Below are 17,602 nucleotides of genomic sequence, written 5' to 3'. Positions count from 1 at the left end.
CAGAGTGTGTGCCTTCAGGCTTCTGTACCTCCTTCCTGACGATAACAATGAGAAATGGGCATGTCCTGGGTGGTGGGAGTCCTCAATGATGGATATCTCCCTTTTAAGGCACCGCTCCTTGAAGATGTCTTGGGTACTACTGAAGCAAGTACCCAACATGGAGCTGACTAATTTTACAATTTTCTGTAGCTTGTTGGACCTGTAGAGTAACATCTTGGCACTTTCAACAACTTTGATTGTCTTGTATAATACAGTATATGACTCCAATCAGAGGGAATTATTCCACTCATTGACGTTGAATTTTAAATGTCTCTTTGATGCCTCACTAAGTCAAGTGCAGACAAGGAAAGTCAGTTCTGTTTGAAATCCATCTCAGTAGCTAGAGAAGTTGCATTCAAATCATTAAATGTGCACTGAAACACTAATAACATGAGTCACAGATGATCAAAATACAACATACTACAGGGATAGAAATCTGCCATTCTTACTCAGTTTGGCTCACATGTGACTCCAGACCGTGCAAAGACTATTGGGAGGTAGTGATTGAGATAGAGTATGAAATAAGCTCTTCAGGCAACTGGTCCATGCCAACAAAGATTCCCATCTAAGCTAGTCCTATTTGTCACTGTCTGGCCTATTTCTACCCAAACATTCCTATCCATGTACCTGCCCAATTATCTTTTAAATGCTAATGTGCTTGCCTTAATCACTTGCAGTGGCAGCTCACCTCATTCACTGACCACCCTCTGGGTGAAAATGTTGCTCTTCAAGATCCTATTGAATCTCTCACACAAAACCTATGCCCTCTAGTCCTTGAATCCACAACCCTGGGAAAAAGGCTGCGTGCATTCATCTTATTCATGCCTTTCATAATTTTATACGCCTTTGTAAGATCACTGCGACATCATATCACAACTTCTAAGCTGAATCCTCTGACTGATTAAGGCCGTACTTGTGCTCGCAGGTCTCATTCCACAACATTCCCCAGGGCCCAATTGTTCATTGTTGGAGTGTTAAATCCAACATTCATTTGTCTTCTTAAAATGCAATGGCACACACTTACATGAATTAGTACTTATTTGTTGATTGCAAACATGTGATAGGCACACAAAATGCTGGAGGAACTCAGCTAGCCAAGCAGCATCTATGGAGGGGGATAACCAGTTGACAATCTGGGCTGAGACCCTTCATCAGGACGAGAAAAGAAGGCAGAAAAAGCCAGAATAAGAAGGTGGGTGAGGAAGTAGTACAAGCTGGCAGGTGACAGGTGACACCAAGTGAGGAGAGTGGTGGGTGGGTAGGGAAGGGGATGACGTAAGAAACTGCAAGGTGATAGGTGGAAGAGGTAAAGGGCTGAAAGAGAAGGAATCTGATAGGATGCGTAGAAGAAAGGGAAGGAGGAGGGGCACCAGAAGGAGATAATGGGCAGGTGAACAAACTTCTGCTTGGAAGAGACAACATCGCTTAACAGTGACTCCTTTGTTTGCATCTTCAGAAACAGTTCTATTTCTATCTCTAATACCTCTATTTTTCCCTTTCGGTGTTCTTTTGAAGACCCTGACATAGAGCTACATGCTGACTTTGGTTCTTTGCAGGAACGGGACCCACTCTCGGGGTCCCTCGACTGGCCGTTATTCGATATAGCAAGGATGCGGCCCAGAAGATCATCTCGCCTTTGGAGTTCCAGGGTTCCGTGGCTCTGGAGGCGGGTGGACTTGAGGTTGGTACCCCTGCAGGAAATCGGTGTGTCATGGGAGATGGAAGATCTCCGTCTGTGTGCCCAGAGACCTGAGCTCTTAGGGTGCAGAGCTCGGAAAAAGTGACGCAATGGACTTTCAACATCGTAAATCAGCGAGTTGTTTGTTATGTCTCCCCTTTCGCTGTGAAACGGAGACAGCTCTTTTTCCTTTATTAGGGAAAGAGAGAGCCTGCAGTATGTCGAATTACCGTGTGGGCAAGTAGTCTTTGGGGTTCTGCAAGTCTGTGTCTTTACTGACGCTTTGCTGCACACTTGAGTTCTCGGGGGGGGGGGCTGTGATGCTTTTTTTGCTGGTGGGGGAGGGGGGATCATTGCTTTGCTGCTGCTTATGCATGGGAGGGGGAAACTGGGGGGGCTTTGGGGTTCTAGCATTTAACATTCTTTGGGGGCACTCCTCTGTCTTCATGGATGGCTGCGAAGAAAGAGAATTTCAGGATGTATATTGTATACATTTCTCTGACATTAAATGTACCTTTGAAACCTTTGAAGAGAAGGGGGTGAGAGGAGACCCAGAATGAGCAATGGAAAAGAGAAGGGGGAGGGGGAGAAGTACTGGACATTAAAGAAATTGATGTTCATGCAGGCACGTTGGAGGAACAATGAAAATGCTTCTCCAACCTCACTGTGGCCTCATCATGACAGTAAAGAATGGGCTGCCGGCGACAGTGGTGGAGGTGGATACAAAAGAGTCTTTTATGAGACTCCTGGATAGGTACATGGAGCTTAGAAAAACAGAGGGCTATGGGTAACCCGAGGTAATTTCTAAAGTAAGTACATGTTTGGCACAGCATTATGGGCTGAAGGGCCTGTATTGTGTTGTAGGTGTTCTATATTTCTAATGCGCATGCTTCATTTTTTCTTTTTCCTTTGGCTTCTTAACCAAGGCCCCCATCATTAAAAGACTCAGCCACACGACCATAAGACATAGGAACAGAATTAGGCCATTCAGCCCATTGAGTCCACTCCACCATTCTATCATGGCTGATCCCAAATCCCGCTCAATACCATACACCTGCCTTCTCGCCATATCCTTTCATGTCCTGACCAATCAGGAAACTATCTTCTGCCTTAAATATATGCCATTTGTAACCTAAGCTGTTGAATTATCTGCATTTTTATTTGCATTCCCACTCTCTGTTCCCAGTCTCTATGTCTCCACCTGCCTCTAGTCTGGAGAAAAGTTTACCAAAAACCTGTTGCCAATTCCTCCAAACCCAACTTTCAACCACAGGAGCAACCTGGAGGCTATTTGGCCCCCCTCACTCTGGTGCATTATTCTCTGTGCTCTGATTGCAATCGCCTGCCCTTGCACGTAACCCTTGATGCGTAATAAAAAAATCTTCGTATTGATTTTTCCAACTGAACCTCCACCCCCGTCAGTTTTGTACGGACAGAGTTTCAAAATTCCTCTGCCTTTTGGGTGAGAAAGTGACTCCTGCTACCACTCCTGACCATAGAGTAATAAGCTCTTGGTTCCCCACCCCTAACTCAGCAGAGGATGTGAAGATTCTCCTATCCTTCCCATTTGCTTTGAATTTATTAATGATTAACAGATTGTCTAATAGTTCCCATGAGTGTATAGTTCAAAGATAGGGGATACAGACATAAAATCTTATTGTCATAGTTATAGAGCAGAGAAACAGGCCCACTTGACCTAACCTATTCCATCTTGCTTATCTGAACTTGTCCCCCTTAACTGTGTTTGGCCCATAGACCTACAACCCTTTCCTATCCAAGTACGTGTACAAACCCTTTTAAACACTGTAATTGTACCTGCATCACTGGTGGATCATTCCACACACCTAACACCCTCAGAGTGAAAATGTTGCTCCTCAGGGCCCTTTGAGATCTTTCCCCTCTCACTTTAAGTCTATGCCCTCAATTTTTAGTTGCCAGGAACTAGACTATGATCATTCACCTTACCGATGCCCTTTTTCATTTTATATACCTCCATAAAGTCACCCCTACCATCCTATGCTCCAGAGAGTGAAGCTACAGCCCATCCAATCTTTTCGTATAACTCACACCCTCTGGTCACAGCAACATCCTTGTGGATCTTTTCTGAAGCCTCTTCAGTTTAATAGTAGATTGACCAGAAATGCACATGATGCTCCAAGTGTGGTTCCTCCTTCTCCAGCCCTTTAACTTTGCACAAATCACCTCTCATCCCTCCTCCCCCACCCACCTATTTTCACCTGTCACCTTTTAGCTTGTCTTCCTTCCCCCCTCCCCTCCCCCACCTTATTATTCTGGCATCTTCCCCCTTCTTACCCAGTCCTGAAGCAGGATCTTGGCCCGAAATAACGACTGTTTGTTCATTTCCATAGATGCTGCCTGATCTGCTGAGCTCCTCCAGCATTTTGTGTCTGTTGCTTGCCAATGTCTTATACAGTAGTGATATGACATCCTAACTCTTGTACTGATGAAGGTAAGTGAGCCACTATCCTGACTGCTCTGTGTTGCTATTGATAGGGAACTATATACTTGTACTCCTTAGCCTTCATGTTCTACCACACACTGCAGGACCCTACCACTTACTGTGCAAGTCCTGTCCTGGTTTTATTTCCCAAAACTCAACACCTTGCACTTGTCCAAATTAAACTCCATCTGCCATTCCTTTGCCCACTTTCTTAGTTGATCTACACCCTGTTGTAATCATTGTTCACACTCTACCAGACTAATCTTGATGCCATCTACAAATATATTAACTTCACCAACTACACACCTATCCTTATTATTAATAAAAAAAATGAACAACTATGGACTCAGCATCAATCCCTGTGCCCCCTTTCCCCACTGATCACAGGTCTCCCATCCGAACGATGACTCTCCACGACCTCCTTCTAACTCCTTCCACCAACCCAGTTTTGAATATAATTGGCTAGTTCACTCTGGATCCCATTTGTCTAACCTCCTCAATCATTTTGCCAAATGATACAGAGAAGTTGTGAGGAAAAGCATTTGTTTTGAGCAGAGTGGCTCTCAGAGTCTATGAATTCAAAGAGAATGAACCAGATTAAATTTGGCATAAGGACTGCTTCCCTACTCAGGTGTGGTTACTAAGATCCAAGCATGTATTAGTTAATTTAGTATTTTATACACATTAAAGCAAAAGAGATGAAAATCCTTTAGTAGTCAGGAACTATCTATGAAAAGAGAGTCAACGGTCTTCTGCCTTGAAACATAAAAGTTCAAAGTAAATTTACTATCGAAGTACATCTATGTCGCCATACAAAACAGTAAGATTCATTTTCTTGCAGGCATACTCAGTAAATCTATAATAGAATCAATGAAAGATCATACCAACTTGGGTTTTCAACTAGTGTGCAAAAGACAACACTCTGAATAAATCACAAAAGGAAAGAAATAATAATAAACTATAAATAAGCAATAAATATCGAGAATATGAGATGAAGAGTTCTTGAAAGTGAGTCTATAGCTTGTGGTAACATTTTAATGATGGGGCAAGTTATCCCTTCTGGTTCGAGAACCTGATGATTGAGAGGTAATAACTGTTCCTGAACCTGGAGTTGTGAGTCCTGAGGCTCCTGTGCCTTCTTCCAGATTGCAACAGTGAGAAGAGAGGTGGTGGGGGTCCCTGATGAGAGATGCTGCTTTCCTGCAACAGTACTCCATGTAGACGTGCTCAACAGTGGGGAGGGCTTTACCCATGATAGTCCGTATCCACTAATTTTTGTAGGATTTTCCATTCAAGTGCATTGGTGTTTCCATACCAGGCTGTGATGCAGCCTGTCAATATACACTCCACCACACATCTTTGGTACAGTATGTCAAAGTTTTAGATATCATGCTGAATCTTTGTAAACTCCTGAGAAATGACTCTGTGTTTTCTTTGTAATTGCACTTATGTGCTGTCACCAGGACTGTTCCTCTGAAACAATAACCTCCTCTACCTCTGATCCTCCGATGAGGACTGGCCAATGATGGATCTCTGGTTTCCTCCTCCTGAGGTCGATAATCAGCTCCTTGATATTGCTGACACAGAGTAAGAGGTTGTTGTTATGGCACCACTCAGCTAGATTTTCAATCTCCTGCCTACGTGCTGATTTGTCACCACCATTGACTCGGCCTATGACAGTGGTGTCATCAGCAAACTTGAAGGTGGTATTGAAGCTGTGCTTAGCCACAGTCCTAAGTGTAAAGTGAGTAGAGTAGGGGGCTAATCACACAGCCTTTTGCTGGAACCTATGCTGATGGAGATGTTGTTGCTAATCAGAACTAACTGGGGTCTGCTAGTGAGGAAACTTTAGATTCAATTGCAAAAGGAGGCATTAAGGCCAAGGTGTAGTTGATAACTAAAAATCTTGATGTGTGCATCTTTGTTTTCCATATGTCCTCGGGTTGAGTGAAGAGCCAGTGAGATGGCATATATGTGGCTCATCTCCAGCAGGCAAATTGGAATGGATCCAAGTCACTTCTCAGGCAGGAGTTGGTATGTTTCATCACTAATCTCTCAAAACACTTCATCACAGTGGATGTAAGTGCTATTGTATGATAGTCATTGAGACAGGTCATCAGGACACCAGTATAATTGAAGTCTGCTTGAAGCAGGTGGGTACGTCAGACTTCTGAAGCGAGAGGTTAAGGAGATCAGTGAACCCTCCAGCCAGTTGATCAGGGCAGGTTTTTAGTACTCGGCCAGTTGCCCTGTCTGGGCTGGATGCTTTTCGAGGCTTCACCGTCCTGAAGACCGCTCACATGTCCGCCTCAGAGACTGAAATCACAGGGTCATCGGGGGCTGTGGGAGTTTGTGATGGTTCCTCCATGTTTTGTTGGGCAAAGCGAGCATAAAAGGCATTGAGCTCATTTGCAGCGAAGCCTTGTTGTTACCTATGTTAAGTTTATAAGGTATTCAAGCCCTGTCACAACTGTTGAACATCCTTCATTGATTCAAGTTCAGCCTGGAATTGCCACCTTGCCTGTGAGATGGCTTTACAGAGATTATCCAGACCTCTGGTCACCTTTGATCTGACTCTCAGCTGATTGCGGATCTCACGGTTCGACCATGAGACTAGAGAACCATGCAATGGTTCGTTGAAGTGCAAATCCAAATCCTTGCATCCTACAGTAAACAACCCATTCTGTAACAACACCTGCACAAGCAGGCACAGACACACAAGTCCAAATATGTGCTAATATAGTATATATTTTTATTTGCTCTGTGTGTATGTCAGAAGCACAGTAAATGCAAATATAATTCTTCTCTATCTACACCTTACACCATCTCACTTACCATTTAGAACAGAGATGCGGAAAAACTTTTTCACCCGGAGAGTGGTGGATATGTGGAATGCTCTGCCCCAGAAGGCAGTGGAGGCCAAGTCTCTGGATGCTTTCAGGAGAGAGTTAGATAGCGCTCTTATAGATAGCGGGGTCAAGGGATATGGGGAGAGGGCAGGAACGGGATACTGATTGTGTATGATCAGCCATGATCACAGTGAATGGCGGTGCTGGCTAGACGGGCCGAATGGCCTACTCCTGCACCTGCTGTCTATTGTCTATCTCCAGCTTCCTGGAGTATTTTCAGTAGGGTTTACAAACTCAGTGGTCAATATCCACTTCCTCATTTGCACATCAACAGCAAGCTTTTAAAACAGCAAGCTTTTAGCAGCTTTTAAAACAGAGGCATGACACGAATAAGTTTATAGTGCATATTCATACTTCCCATTGACCATTAATCCTAGCCTAGATCAACTGATCTTTAAGTACACAGCAAAGCAAATCAGATGCTGACTGTTCAAGCAAAAGTGAGTTAATCACCAGGTGGGTTATCAGAGCATTTCCAAACACCTTCAAGGATGTGTGCTCAGCCCATTGTTCTGACATAACCAAAAAAGCTCACCTGCACCCCCACCTCTACTTTGCCCGGCCTCATCCACCCCTACTAATCTTTACTGAAGTACACCTTATCTAAATGCACAGCAGCTTGAATGGCAACTACAGAGCTGTGGAGTCAGCTCTGCACATCACGGGAACCAGCCTCCCCTCGGTGGATTTTGTCTTTACTCTTCACGGCCTCAGTAAACCAGCAAGCATAATCGAAGACCCCCGCCCACTTGCTCTTCTCCCCTTTATCACTGGGGAGAAAATAGAAACGCCTGAAACCAGTCTCAAGGACAGCTTCTATCTTTTTGTTAGTGAAATTCTTGAACGGGCCTCTTGCACGATAAAGATGGAAATTTTATCAAAATCTTGCCACGACCCTTGCAACTTGCCTGCCAACACCACACTTTCTCTGCAGCACTATATTCCGCATTCTTTTATTATTTTTTTTTCTTTTGTACTACCTCGACGTGCATTTTTAAAAGTTCGGTATGAACAGTACGCGAAAAAAAAAGTTTTTCATTGTATCTCAGTGCTTATGGCAATAATAAACAAATTGCCACTATATACACTGCAAGTATATATGAAAATATTAGCAAAAACGTAGGGGAAATGATCAAGTAACAAGGAGATATACAGACAACAAACAGATCTGAATAAATCCCAAGGCACACAAAGAGGACAGGCAACAGCAAACACAAACACATAAAACAAGCATCTCTTTTCCCGCCGAATTTGCAGTAACACTCTGCGCCCGGCCCCGCCCACCTGGACGCGGGCGCGACCATTGCTGGCAAGGGAAAGGGGGTGTGAGGGGAAGGCTGAGCTGGGGTGTGGGGGGGCGAATGAGTTCAATAACGGCGGGGGCGGCGGGTTCGGGGTGATCAAAGCGCCGGGCGGTGATTGGAGGGAGGAGGCAATGCGGTGGCCGTGCGGGGTTTCGGCGGCGCTGGGAGCTCTCCGCCTCCCCCCCCCCCTTCCGCACTCGGCTCCGTCCGCTGCCCCTTCCGCTGGCAGGTTCCGGGCGCGCGGAGCCGGAGGCGTCTCGGAGGAGCGCGGAGCCCGGGCTGACGGTGGGGGCGGTCGGTTCGCCAGTCACCCCCTCGGCTCATGGCCGAGGCGCCGCGCCCCCCGGGGCCGACAGCCGAGCCGCTCTTCAAGGACGTGAAGTTCTTCGCGGTGGGGGACATTGATCCCGAGGTGAGTGGTGGTGGTGGGGGGGGGGAATGGAGGGTCCCGGGGGTGGTTCGGGGACGGGGAGCGGGGATGGGAGAGGGACCGACCGCTTCTTACTCCCTCTTCGCAGCCCCACCTCCTGCTTGCCTCTAGTCCGGACCCCGGGCCTAGCCTACCCCTGTCTCTACAGCTGGGGTCAGCCCAGGGGCTACAAGGCCTCGGGAAATGGTGTGTCCCGGGACCTCTGTGTGTGCGTGTGATGTTGTTGCTGTTTTCCCTCCCACTTCTGGTTGTGGTTGCTAAATAGTGGGGTATAGCTTTGACATGCTATTTGAACAGGATGTGCTCAGTGTTCACTTCCTGCCATATAGTGGTTTGTAAGCGGGGTGGGGGGGTGGTCTCGGTCTCTTGCTGTGCATTGAGTTTGGCAGTAAAGGTTTGGGTGGGGGTGCTAAATCGGGGCAGCCAGTATGAGAAGGGTCGAGAGAGGGTAACTGCAGCAAACACTGGAGAAGAAAGAATTGGAAAAGCAACGGTAACATCCAGTGCAATGCAGCAGATACTGAACTATAGTTGAGAAATAAAGTCAAATGGAAAGGTTCCAAATACAGAGGGAATGCTGGAAATACTCAGCAGGGTCACGAAACACCAGTGTAGAGAAACTTTTCATGTACACCGACTGTCCGAATAGTTGGATGTGAAGTTTTGCTGATTAAACTAAACCTCAGGTCTTTCTTTGCATTTTGTTTTGGTCAAAGTAGTTGAAGTATTTTGATCTTGGTTTTTGGATGTGATATTTTAGGATTCTTTTGCTTCAGTCATTAGTTAAGATAGTAATTACTAAAGTATAGCACCTGATGAGTTTGTGGAAAATAGGAATCAGATATATTCTCACATGGATAGTTTTTGTTGAAATTGGTTTCCTGTTGTCACAGTGAAAAGCTTGTCTTGCATACTGTTTATGCAGATCAATTCATCACACAGTGCATCAAGCTAGAACAAGGCGGAACTGGAACATGCAGACCAAAGTATTAAAGCTACCAAAAAGGTGTAGTGCAAGTCAGCAATAAAGCAATAACGAGGTAGATAGTGAGGTCAGGAGACCATCTTATCCTTGAGCCTGGTGGTATGTTATTTCTGGTTTTGGTATCTTAGGAAAGCTGTTTTGCACCTGCAAAGCATAATTCTTTATAAATTGTAAAAGTAAACAGTACAAAAAGAAGTGTCCATGAGCCACTCAGAGGGGAGAGGAAGAAGCTGTTCTTGTAACTGTCGGAATCAGATTTATTATCATTGACATAATGTGGAATTTGTTTTGCAGCAGCAGTTGAATGCAATACATATTCTAGCAGAGAAAAAATAATAAATAAAATTTGAAAAATATAAAATAATAAACAAGCAAATCAGTTACGTATATTGAATAGATTAAAAACGTGCAAAAACAGAAATACTATATATATTTTTTTAAAAGTGAGGTAATGTCCATTTAGGAATCGGATGGCAGATTCCTGAATCGCTGAGTGTGTGTCTTCAGGCTTCTGTATCTCCTACCTGATGGTAACAGTGAGAAAAAGGCATGCCCTGGGTGCTGGAGGTCTTTAATAATGGACGCTGCCTTTCTGAGACACCACTCCTTGAAGATGTCCTGAATATTTTGTTGGCTAGTACCCAAGATGGATCTGACTAGATTTACAACCCTCTGCAGCTTCTTTTGGTCTTGTGCAGTAGCCCCTCCATACTAGACAATGATGCAGCCTGTCAGAATGCTCTCCACGGTACAACTGTAGAAGTTCTCAAGTGTATTTATTGACGTGCCAAATCTCTTCAAACTCCTAATAAAGTATAGCTGCTGTCTTGCCTTCTTTATAACTACATCGATATGTTGGGACCAGAAATCTTTGTTGAGGCAGGAGTTCAGTCTGGTCATGACCAGCCTCTCAGCATTTCATCATTGTTGATGTCAGTGCTACTGGGCAATAGTCATTCAGACAGCCCACATTATTCTTCTTAGGCACTGGTATAATTGTTGCCTTTTTGAAGGAAGTGGGAACATGAGCCTGTAGCAGTGAGAAGTTGAAAATGTCCTTGAATACTCCTGCTAATTGGTCGGTACAGTTTTCAGAGCTTTACCAGGTACTCCATCTGGACCTCCTGCCTTGCGAGAATTCACTCTCTTTAAAAACATTCTAACATCGGCCTCTGAGACAGTGATCACAGGTCATCAGGTGCAGCAGGGATCTTCACAGCCATAGTTGTGTTCTCCTTTTCAAAGCGTGCATAGAAGGTATTGAATTCATCTGGTGGTGAAGCATCACTGCCATTCAAGCTATTGGGTTTTGCTTTGTAGGAAGTAATGTTTTGCAAGCCCTGCCATTGTTCAAGGGCAAAGAGACGATGTCTGATGTCACCTTTAACCTCGTACAAAATTGTCTCTTCACCCTTGAAATAGCTCTCTGCAAATCATACCTGGTTTTCTGGTACAGGCCTGGGCTGCCAGACTTGAATGCCACAGATCTAGCCTTCAGTAGACAATGTACCTCCTGGTTCATCCACAGCTTTTGGTTTGGGAATATGCAGCAAGTCTTTGTAGACACACACTCATCCATACTGATCCAGGTTTGAAGATGAATCCCTGAATACAGTCCAGTCCACTGATTCAAAGCAGTCCAGCCACTCCTGTGCTTCCCTTGTCCAAACCTTCTTGGTCATCATTACTGGTGCTGCAGTCTTTAATCTGTGCCTATACTCAGGGAGTAGAAGTACAGCCAGGTGATCAGACTTCCTGGAATGAGGGCATGGATTAGCACAGTAGGCATTCTTGACGGTATTTGTAACTATGGTCTAGTGTGTGGTTTCCTCTGGTATTGCAAGTGATCTTTTGATGGTAGTTGCTTAGTGATCTTTTTTCCCCTGACTGGCCTGGTTATAATTTCCCAAAACAATGGTGAAGGCATTAGGGTACGCTGTTTCATGCATGCTGATCCCATTGCTCAGATCATCTAAAGCCTGCTTGACATTGGCCTGAGGTGGAATGTAAACTGACCCCGGAGAATTCCCGTGGTAGGTAAAAAGGTCGGCACTTTACTGCGAGATATTTAAGGCCTGGTGAGCAGAATAGGGACGGCACTGGACCATTCAGAAATTTGGTGGCCGAGGCGCTGGAGCTTGTCATAATCCATTGAGTATAGGTTTTCAGTTTTCACTCTCTTCTCCCTGACGTTAGTCATGAGAAGGGACTGCATCTCGGATGGTGAGGTCTTTAGTGATGGATGCACCACCCTCGATTGCAGGGAGGATTGTGTCCATGAGGAGCTGGGTGAGTCTATGGCGCTCCAGCCTGTGCATCGGAGGCAGAATACTCAGATGTGATGCTACTAGTCAGACAGAAGGCTTTCCACAATGCATCTATAGAAATTGGAAGTTTTATGACACCAAATTTCTTGAAGTCCCTCATGACATGGAGCTGCTGGTAAGCCGCCTTCATATTTGCATCAATGTTTTTGGCCCAGGGTTAACATCTCCTCTCAGATGTTAATGGTGAAGGTCTCGAAGATGTTAACGGTTTCTGCTGCCAAGCTGTCAATGAGGCCTGGACTTCCCTTTCTGAACTGCTTTGTAGATGGAATTAGAAATGATCTGTTGTGTAACTAGGAATTGAGGTTAAAATTAAAGATTCTGGTTTATGGAATTCAGAATTAATCAGATGTGGGAAAAAAAGTCATTTGGTCTGGCTTCTGAGGGGAATGGAAATCTTTTAGTTTAATGGGCTCGGGGAGAGAAATTCAGTTGTGGTAATGAAGTTATCTTTCCAGTTGCTGAGTGTTGAATTGTGCGATTATCATGTTAAATAGAAACAGTTTTTTTTCTTTTGACAGAGCTATGGAATAGGCCTCTTTTTATTTTGAGATTGTTTGTGAAAACCCCCAAATTATTCAGGGATTTGGCCTTTTTTCCCATACTGGAAATGTAATCATTAATTTCAGATGCTGGAAAGCTGAAACAAAAATAGAAAATTATACAAATACGCAACAAGGACAGCAGCATCTATGGAGAGAGAAACAGTTAAGGTTTTGGGTCCATGAGCTTATGAGCTTTCTTTGACCTGTAAAGTTAATTCTGCACAGATGCTTCCTGATTTGTTGTGTATTAATGTTAAAATATAAAGTTCCTTTGAGACTTGGTATGTGCAACATCCGTAGATGTGCTGTCTTGACTGGTCATGTAGTTTTTTCTTTGGAATCAGCCTGTATCTGTTTAAGATTTAAGTACTCCCACCACCACCACACTCTCACACGCTCTCTCTCTCTCCCTCAGTAACTTTTGGCCTGGCCTGTGACTTACATTTGAGTTGAGCTATAATAACAGGATCCCTGCTGTTGTGATTATATTTTAGTGACCCTGGATGGAAGCATCGGTGTTCTGACTAGTAAGCTTGTAGATGACATGAACATTCATGAGATGTGGATAGTGAGGAAGGTTGCCAAATGATGCAGACAGATATTCATCAGCTGGAAATTTGGACAGGGAATTGGTAGGTGGACTTTAATCCAGATCTTTTATCGGACATCAAATGCAAGAAGTGTACAGTAAATGGCAGGACCCTCAGAGGTATAGTGGGATCGTCAGGTACAAGGCCTTAGCTATCAGAAAGTGATGAAGTCAATGGTTAGGGTGGTTTAAAAAAAAGAGCACAGTATGCTTGCTTTTATCCGTTGCGAAATTAAACATAGAAATGGAAAGTTGTCACAGTTTTATTTGGTCCACATTTAGGACTTTTCTGTGCTGTTCTGATTGTACACTGTGAACAATATGGAGGCTTTAGAGAGGGTGAAAAAGAGATTTTTACCAGGATGTTCATAGTTTAGTGTGAATTAGCTATAGGGAGAGGTCTGGCAAACTTGAATTGTTTTTGCCGGAGAGTTGGATGTCAAGGGGAGAATATACTGATAGAAATAAATAATGTTTATGAGACATGGATAGGATACAGTTTTTCTGGTGTGGAAATGTTAAATACTAGAGGACGTATGTGAGAGTTCAAAGGAGATTTATGAGGCGAGTTTTCTTTTCAAGTTATAGTTGTCTGGAATGCATTACTGGGGAATTGGTACTAGTTGTTGCAAGAACAATATTTAAGTAGCATTTAGGCAGGGAGTAGGGGGATATGGGAAAAAAAAAGATTAGGTTCGCATCATGGTTGGTACAGATGAGCATTCAAGGGCTTGTTCCTGCCTTGTTCACTCTTCTAATACTTGTATTTACCTGACATCTTTAAGCAAAGTGACATTTCAATTTTATCAAACAAAAAAACTGAGCTACCTGGAGATATTTGGCAAGAAACTAGGTCAGAAATTGATTTTTGGGCATTTCTTGCAGAACGAAAAAAAAGATATCAGAGTAGAGTTTTAGTGAGGAAAATTTTGAATCAGGATTTGGTTATGGCATGATGATCAAAAGCCAGAAATTAGAGTTTGTACTTAAGTCTGATAGAGGAGAGTGGAGTCAGGCATGAGCTAGGCTATGGAGGAATTGAAAACCAAGAGAGATCATAACATCAAGATGTTGCTCAGTATAAAAGTTAGCATGTAGCTAGCTGATGGGTGAAAGGAATAGGCAGCTGATGTTTAGATATCCTCAGTTTTACAGAGTGGATTGAATGAGATGTTCATTAAGGCACATATGAGTAAGTTTTATCCATAATCTTGGTGGTTACTGAGATCTACATTTGATCGTCATCTTGTTTTATTCATCTACCTGATTCATTTTACCCATTCCATATTTTCACAGTTCGTAGTTTTAACAAGTTGTCAATTCTCTTTGAGGTAGGAGACTGTAAAAGTGTCTCCTTACTGTAAAATATTATGGATATAACAGATTGTGAGGAGATTATGCTGGGTTGTGCAGGACTGTGTGACAGCAGTTCTGAAAATGATTATATTTGAACGTTACTGGGAAAACTTGCTACAGCTAATTAATTGGAGAAAGAAGTCTGGTGTTTTTTTTATAAAAGTAACATTTGTAACCTTGAGAGGAGGGTGAAGGAGTAAATGTGTCTGACTACCACTTTTGAAGAATTTGGGCATTCTAGAAGTTTGGCCAAGAGCAAAACTTTAGCTAGTAATGATTTCAATTGACTTGGAACTCGTTATCTGACTGTGTTGTGTGGTTGAACAATTCAGAGCAACTCAATTGCCATAAACCTGCTGTATTTGGGCCCTTATTTTGTTGCAATTTGAGCCATCAGACAGTATCCTCATTTCTTTTGTACAAAGCAGTAACTTTGTTTTCACCTTACCAGATGGAATGCTGTTAATGCCAAGTGGTGCTGTTTTTGCATTTTAGATGAAAGACTGCAGAGTTGAAGTAATTCAACATGCCTTTCATCAGTTCGATGTTTTTAAGTATGCACAGGTACAAAATATCCTTACACTTTTGCTTTCTGTTAATATACCTTGGAGCCGGGACAAATGTGAAGCCTCTGCCAGAATGACAGGTGGCTCCACTTGAGGCTGGTAAGTAGAGGATTAAACAGGCACCCGCAGGAGCTGGCAATAGTTGGCTGAGTGTTGGTAAACGAAGAAATATTAGCAAGTGGTACCTGAATTAATCAGAGAATTATGAAACCAGTGAGAGACAGTCCAGAACAACATAGAATTACATCAGACCAATGACATGAACATCTGTTTGGCTCCATGCTTCAAATTAATATTCTCACACCAGTTCTTTGTTTACCTTACTTCTGAATAAAATGTATCAGGTTGGTGCTTATCAGAATCAGGTTTATTTATCTATGTCTGATATGATGTGAAGCTTGTTTTACAGTGGCAGTGCAAAAACATAAAGTTACTATAAATTACAAAACTAATAATGTAAGGATAAAGAAATAACGAACTTGTGTTCATAGACGGTACAGAAACGGAGTGGAGGGGGCACAATACCATTAGAGCTCAGGCTTAATTTCAACGCCATCTATGGAGCTTGTATGTCATTCCTGTGACTGTGTGGGTTTCCTTCACGTGCTCAGGTTTCCTCCCACGTTCGAGAGATGTACCAGTTAGTAGGTTAGTTTGTCATTGTAAATTGTCCTGTGATTAGCCTAGGGTTGGGTTGTTGGGCGATGTAAACAAATAAATTTAAAGAATTGTTGCTGAGTATTTGTGTTGGGTTTCAGGCTCCTGTGCCATCTCCTGAATGGTAGTATCTGGAAGAGGGCATGTCCCAGGTGATGTGAGTCTTTAGTGATAGGTGCTGCCTTCTTGAGGTGCTGTCTGCAATGGAGCTGGCTGAGTGTTTACGTTCCCGGCAGTCCCTTGCAATCGTGTGTATTGGAGCGTCCATACCAGGCTGTGATGCAACCGATCAGAATGATACATCTGGAGAAATTGTAAGAGTCTGTGATGACGTACTGAATCTAATTCCTAACAAAATAGAGCTGCTGGTATGCCTTCTGTATGATTGCATCAGAGTGGTCAGACCAGGATAGATCCTCTGAATTGTTGAACAGGAAATTTCTACTGTTGATCCCTCTGTGACGACTGGTGAGTGTCCTCCCACCTTCCCCTTTTTGAAGTCCATAATCAATTCCTTTGTCTTGCTGACGTTGAGTGTGAGAATGTTGTGATAACAGTCAGCTGATATCTCACTCCTGTGTGTATCCCTGTTGCCATCTGAGATTTTACCAATAACAGTGGTGTTATCTGCAAATTTATAGATGGTGTTTGAGCTGTGCTTAGCCACACAATCAGTGTGTAGAAAGAATATTGGGTTTATTATTGGTGTATAGAGATACAGTGAAAAGCTTGTTTTTACAGTTCATACAGATCAAATAATTAGACTATACAGGTTCCCCCATTATCCAAAAGTAGAGTGTTCCTATGAAACCTTTTGTAAGCCGAAATAGAGTAAAGCGAAGAAGCAATTACCATTAATTTATATGGGAAAAATTTTTGAGCGTTCCCAGACCCAAAAATGACCTACCAAATCATACCAAATAGCACATAAAACCTAAAATAACACTAACATATAGTAAAAGCAGGAATATTATGGTAAGTACACAGCCTATATAAAGTAGAAATAATGTATGTACAGCGTAGTTTCACTTAACAGAATTGGGAAGATTTAGCCAAAACCGATGTGTAGAAAAAATCGACATGTACATGCATGTGTACACACCTGCCCGCTCAAGGCTTCACGGTCATGGTGGTCTCTCTTGGGGTAAACACAAGTTTAAAACGGGCGCCGTTTTTCATAAAAGCGAAAATCCTCTGGAATTTTTTGGTTAGCGAAAACAGGTACTAATGTAGGTCTTTCGTAAAAGTGGGGTGGTGTAAAGCGAACTTCCGTAAAGTGGGGGACATTGACATTGTATATTGATGCAGAACAAGCTAAAACAATACAGAATAAAGTGTAAAAGGTACAGAGCCCATCTTATCATACAAGAGGTATATTCAAGTCTGATTAGTAGCAGGATAGAAGCTGTCCTTGAGCCTGGTGATATGTGCATTCTGGCTTTTGTATCTTCTGATCTTCTGCCCAGTGGCATTGGGAAGAAGAGAGAAGTGGGTGGGGATTTTGAGTATGCTGGCTGCTTTAGTGAGTCATTGAGAAATGTAGACAGTTCATGGAGGGGAGGCTTGTTTCTGTGATGTGCTGAGCTGTGCCTACAACTCTCTGCAGTTTCTTGCGATCACGTGCAGCGCAGTTGCCTTACCAAGCCGTTATGCATCCAGATACAATGCTTTCTATGGTGCATTGATAAAAATTAGTAGGGTTGACAGGGACGTGGCAAATTTCTTGTTTCCTGAGGAAGTAGAGGCATTGGTGAGT

At 43.3% G+C, this 17,602-nt stretch overlaps 1 protein-coding gene across 1 annotated transcript in view; it reads left to right on the top strand.

Moving 5' to 3' along the window:
• The first annotated feature begins 8,607 nt into the window (after positions 1-8,607).
• paxip1 (PAX interacting (with transcription-activation domain) protein 1) overlaps positions 8,608-17,602 on the top strand; it is a 133,442-nt gene continuing 124,447 nt past the window's right edge. The window contains exon 1 of the mRNA XM_059971856.1: positions 8,608-8,803. Coding sequence (XP_059827839.1) covers positions 8,714-8,803 — 90 coding nt within the window. The 5' untranslated portion in view covers positions 8,608-8,713. The remainder of the gene's footprint in view (positions 8,804-17,602) is intronic.

The sequence above is a fragment of the Hypanus sabinus genome, chromosome 6 (genome assembly GCF_030144855.1).
Source record: "Hypanus sabinus isolate sHypSab1 chromosome 6, sHypSab1.hap1, whole genome shotgun sequence".
NCBI lineage: Eukaryota > Metazoa > Chordata > Chondrichthyes > Myliobatiformes > Dasyatidae > Hypanus > Hypanus sabinus.
Note: the sequence above shows the minus strand (reverse complement) of the source record. Positions and strands in the feature narration are given on the sequence as shown.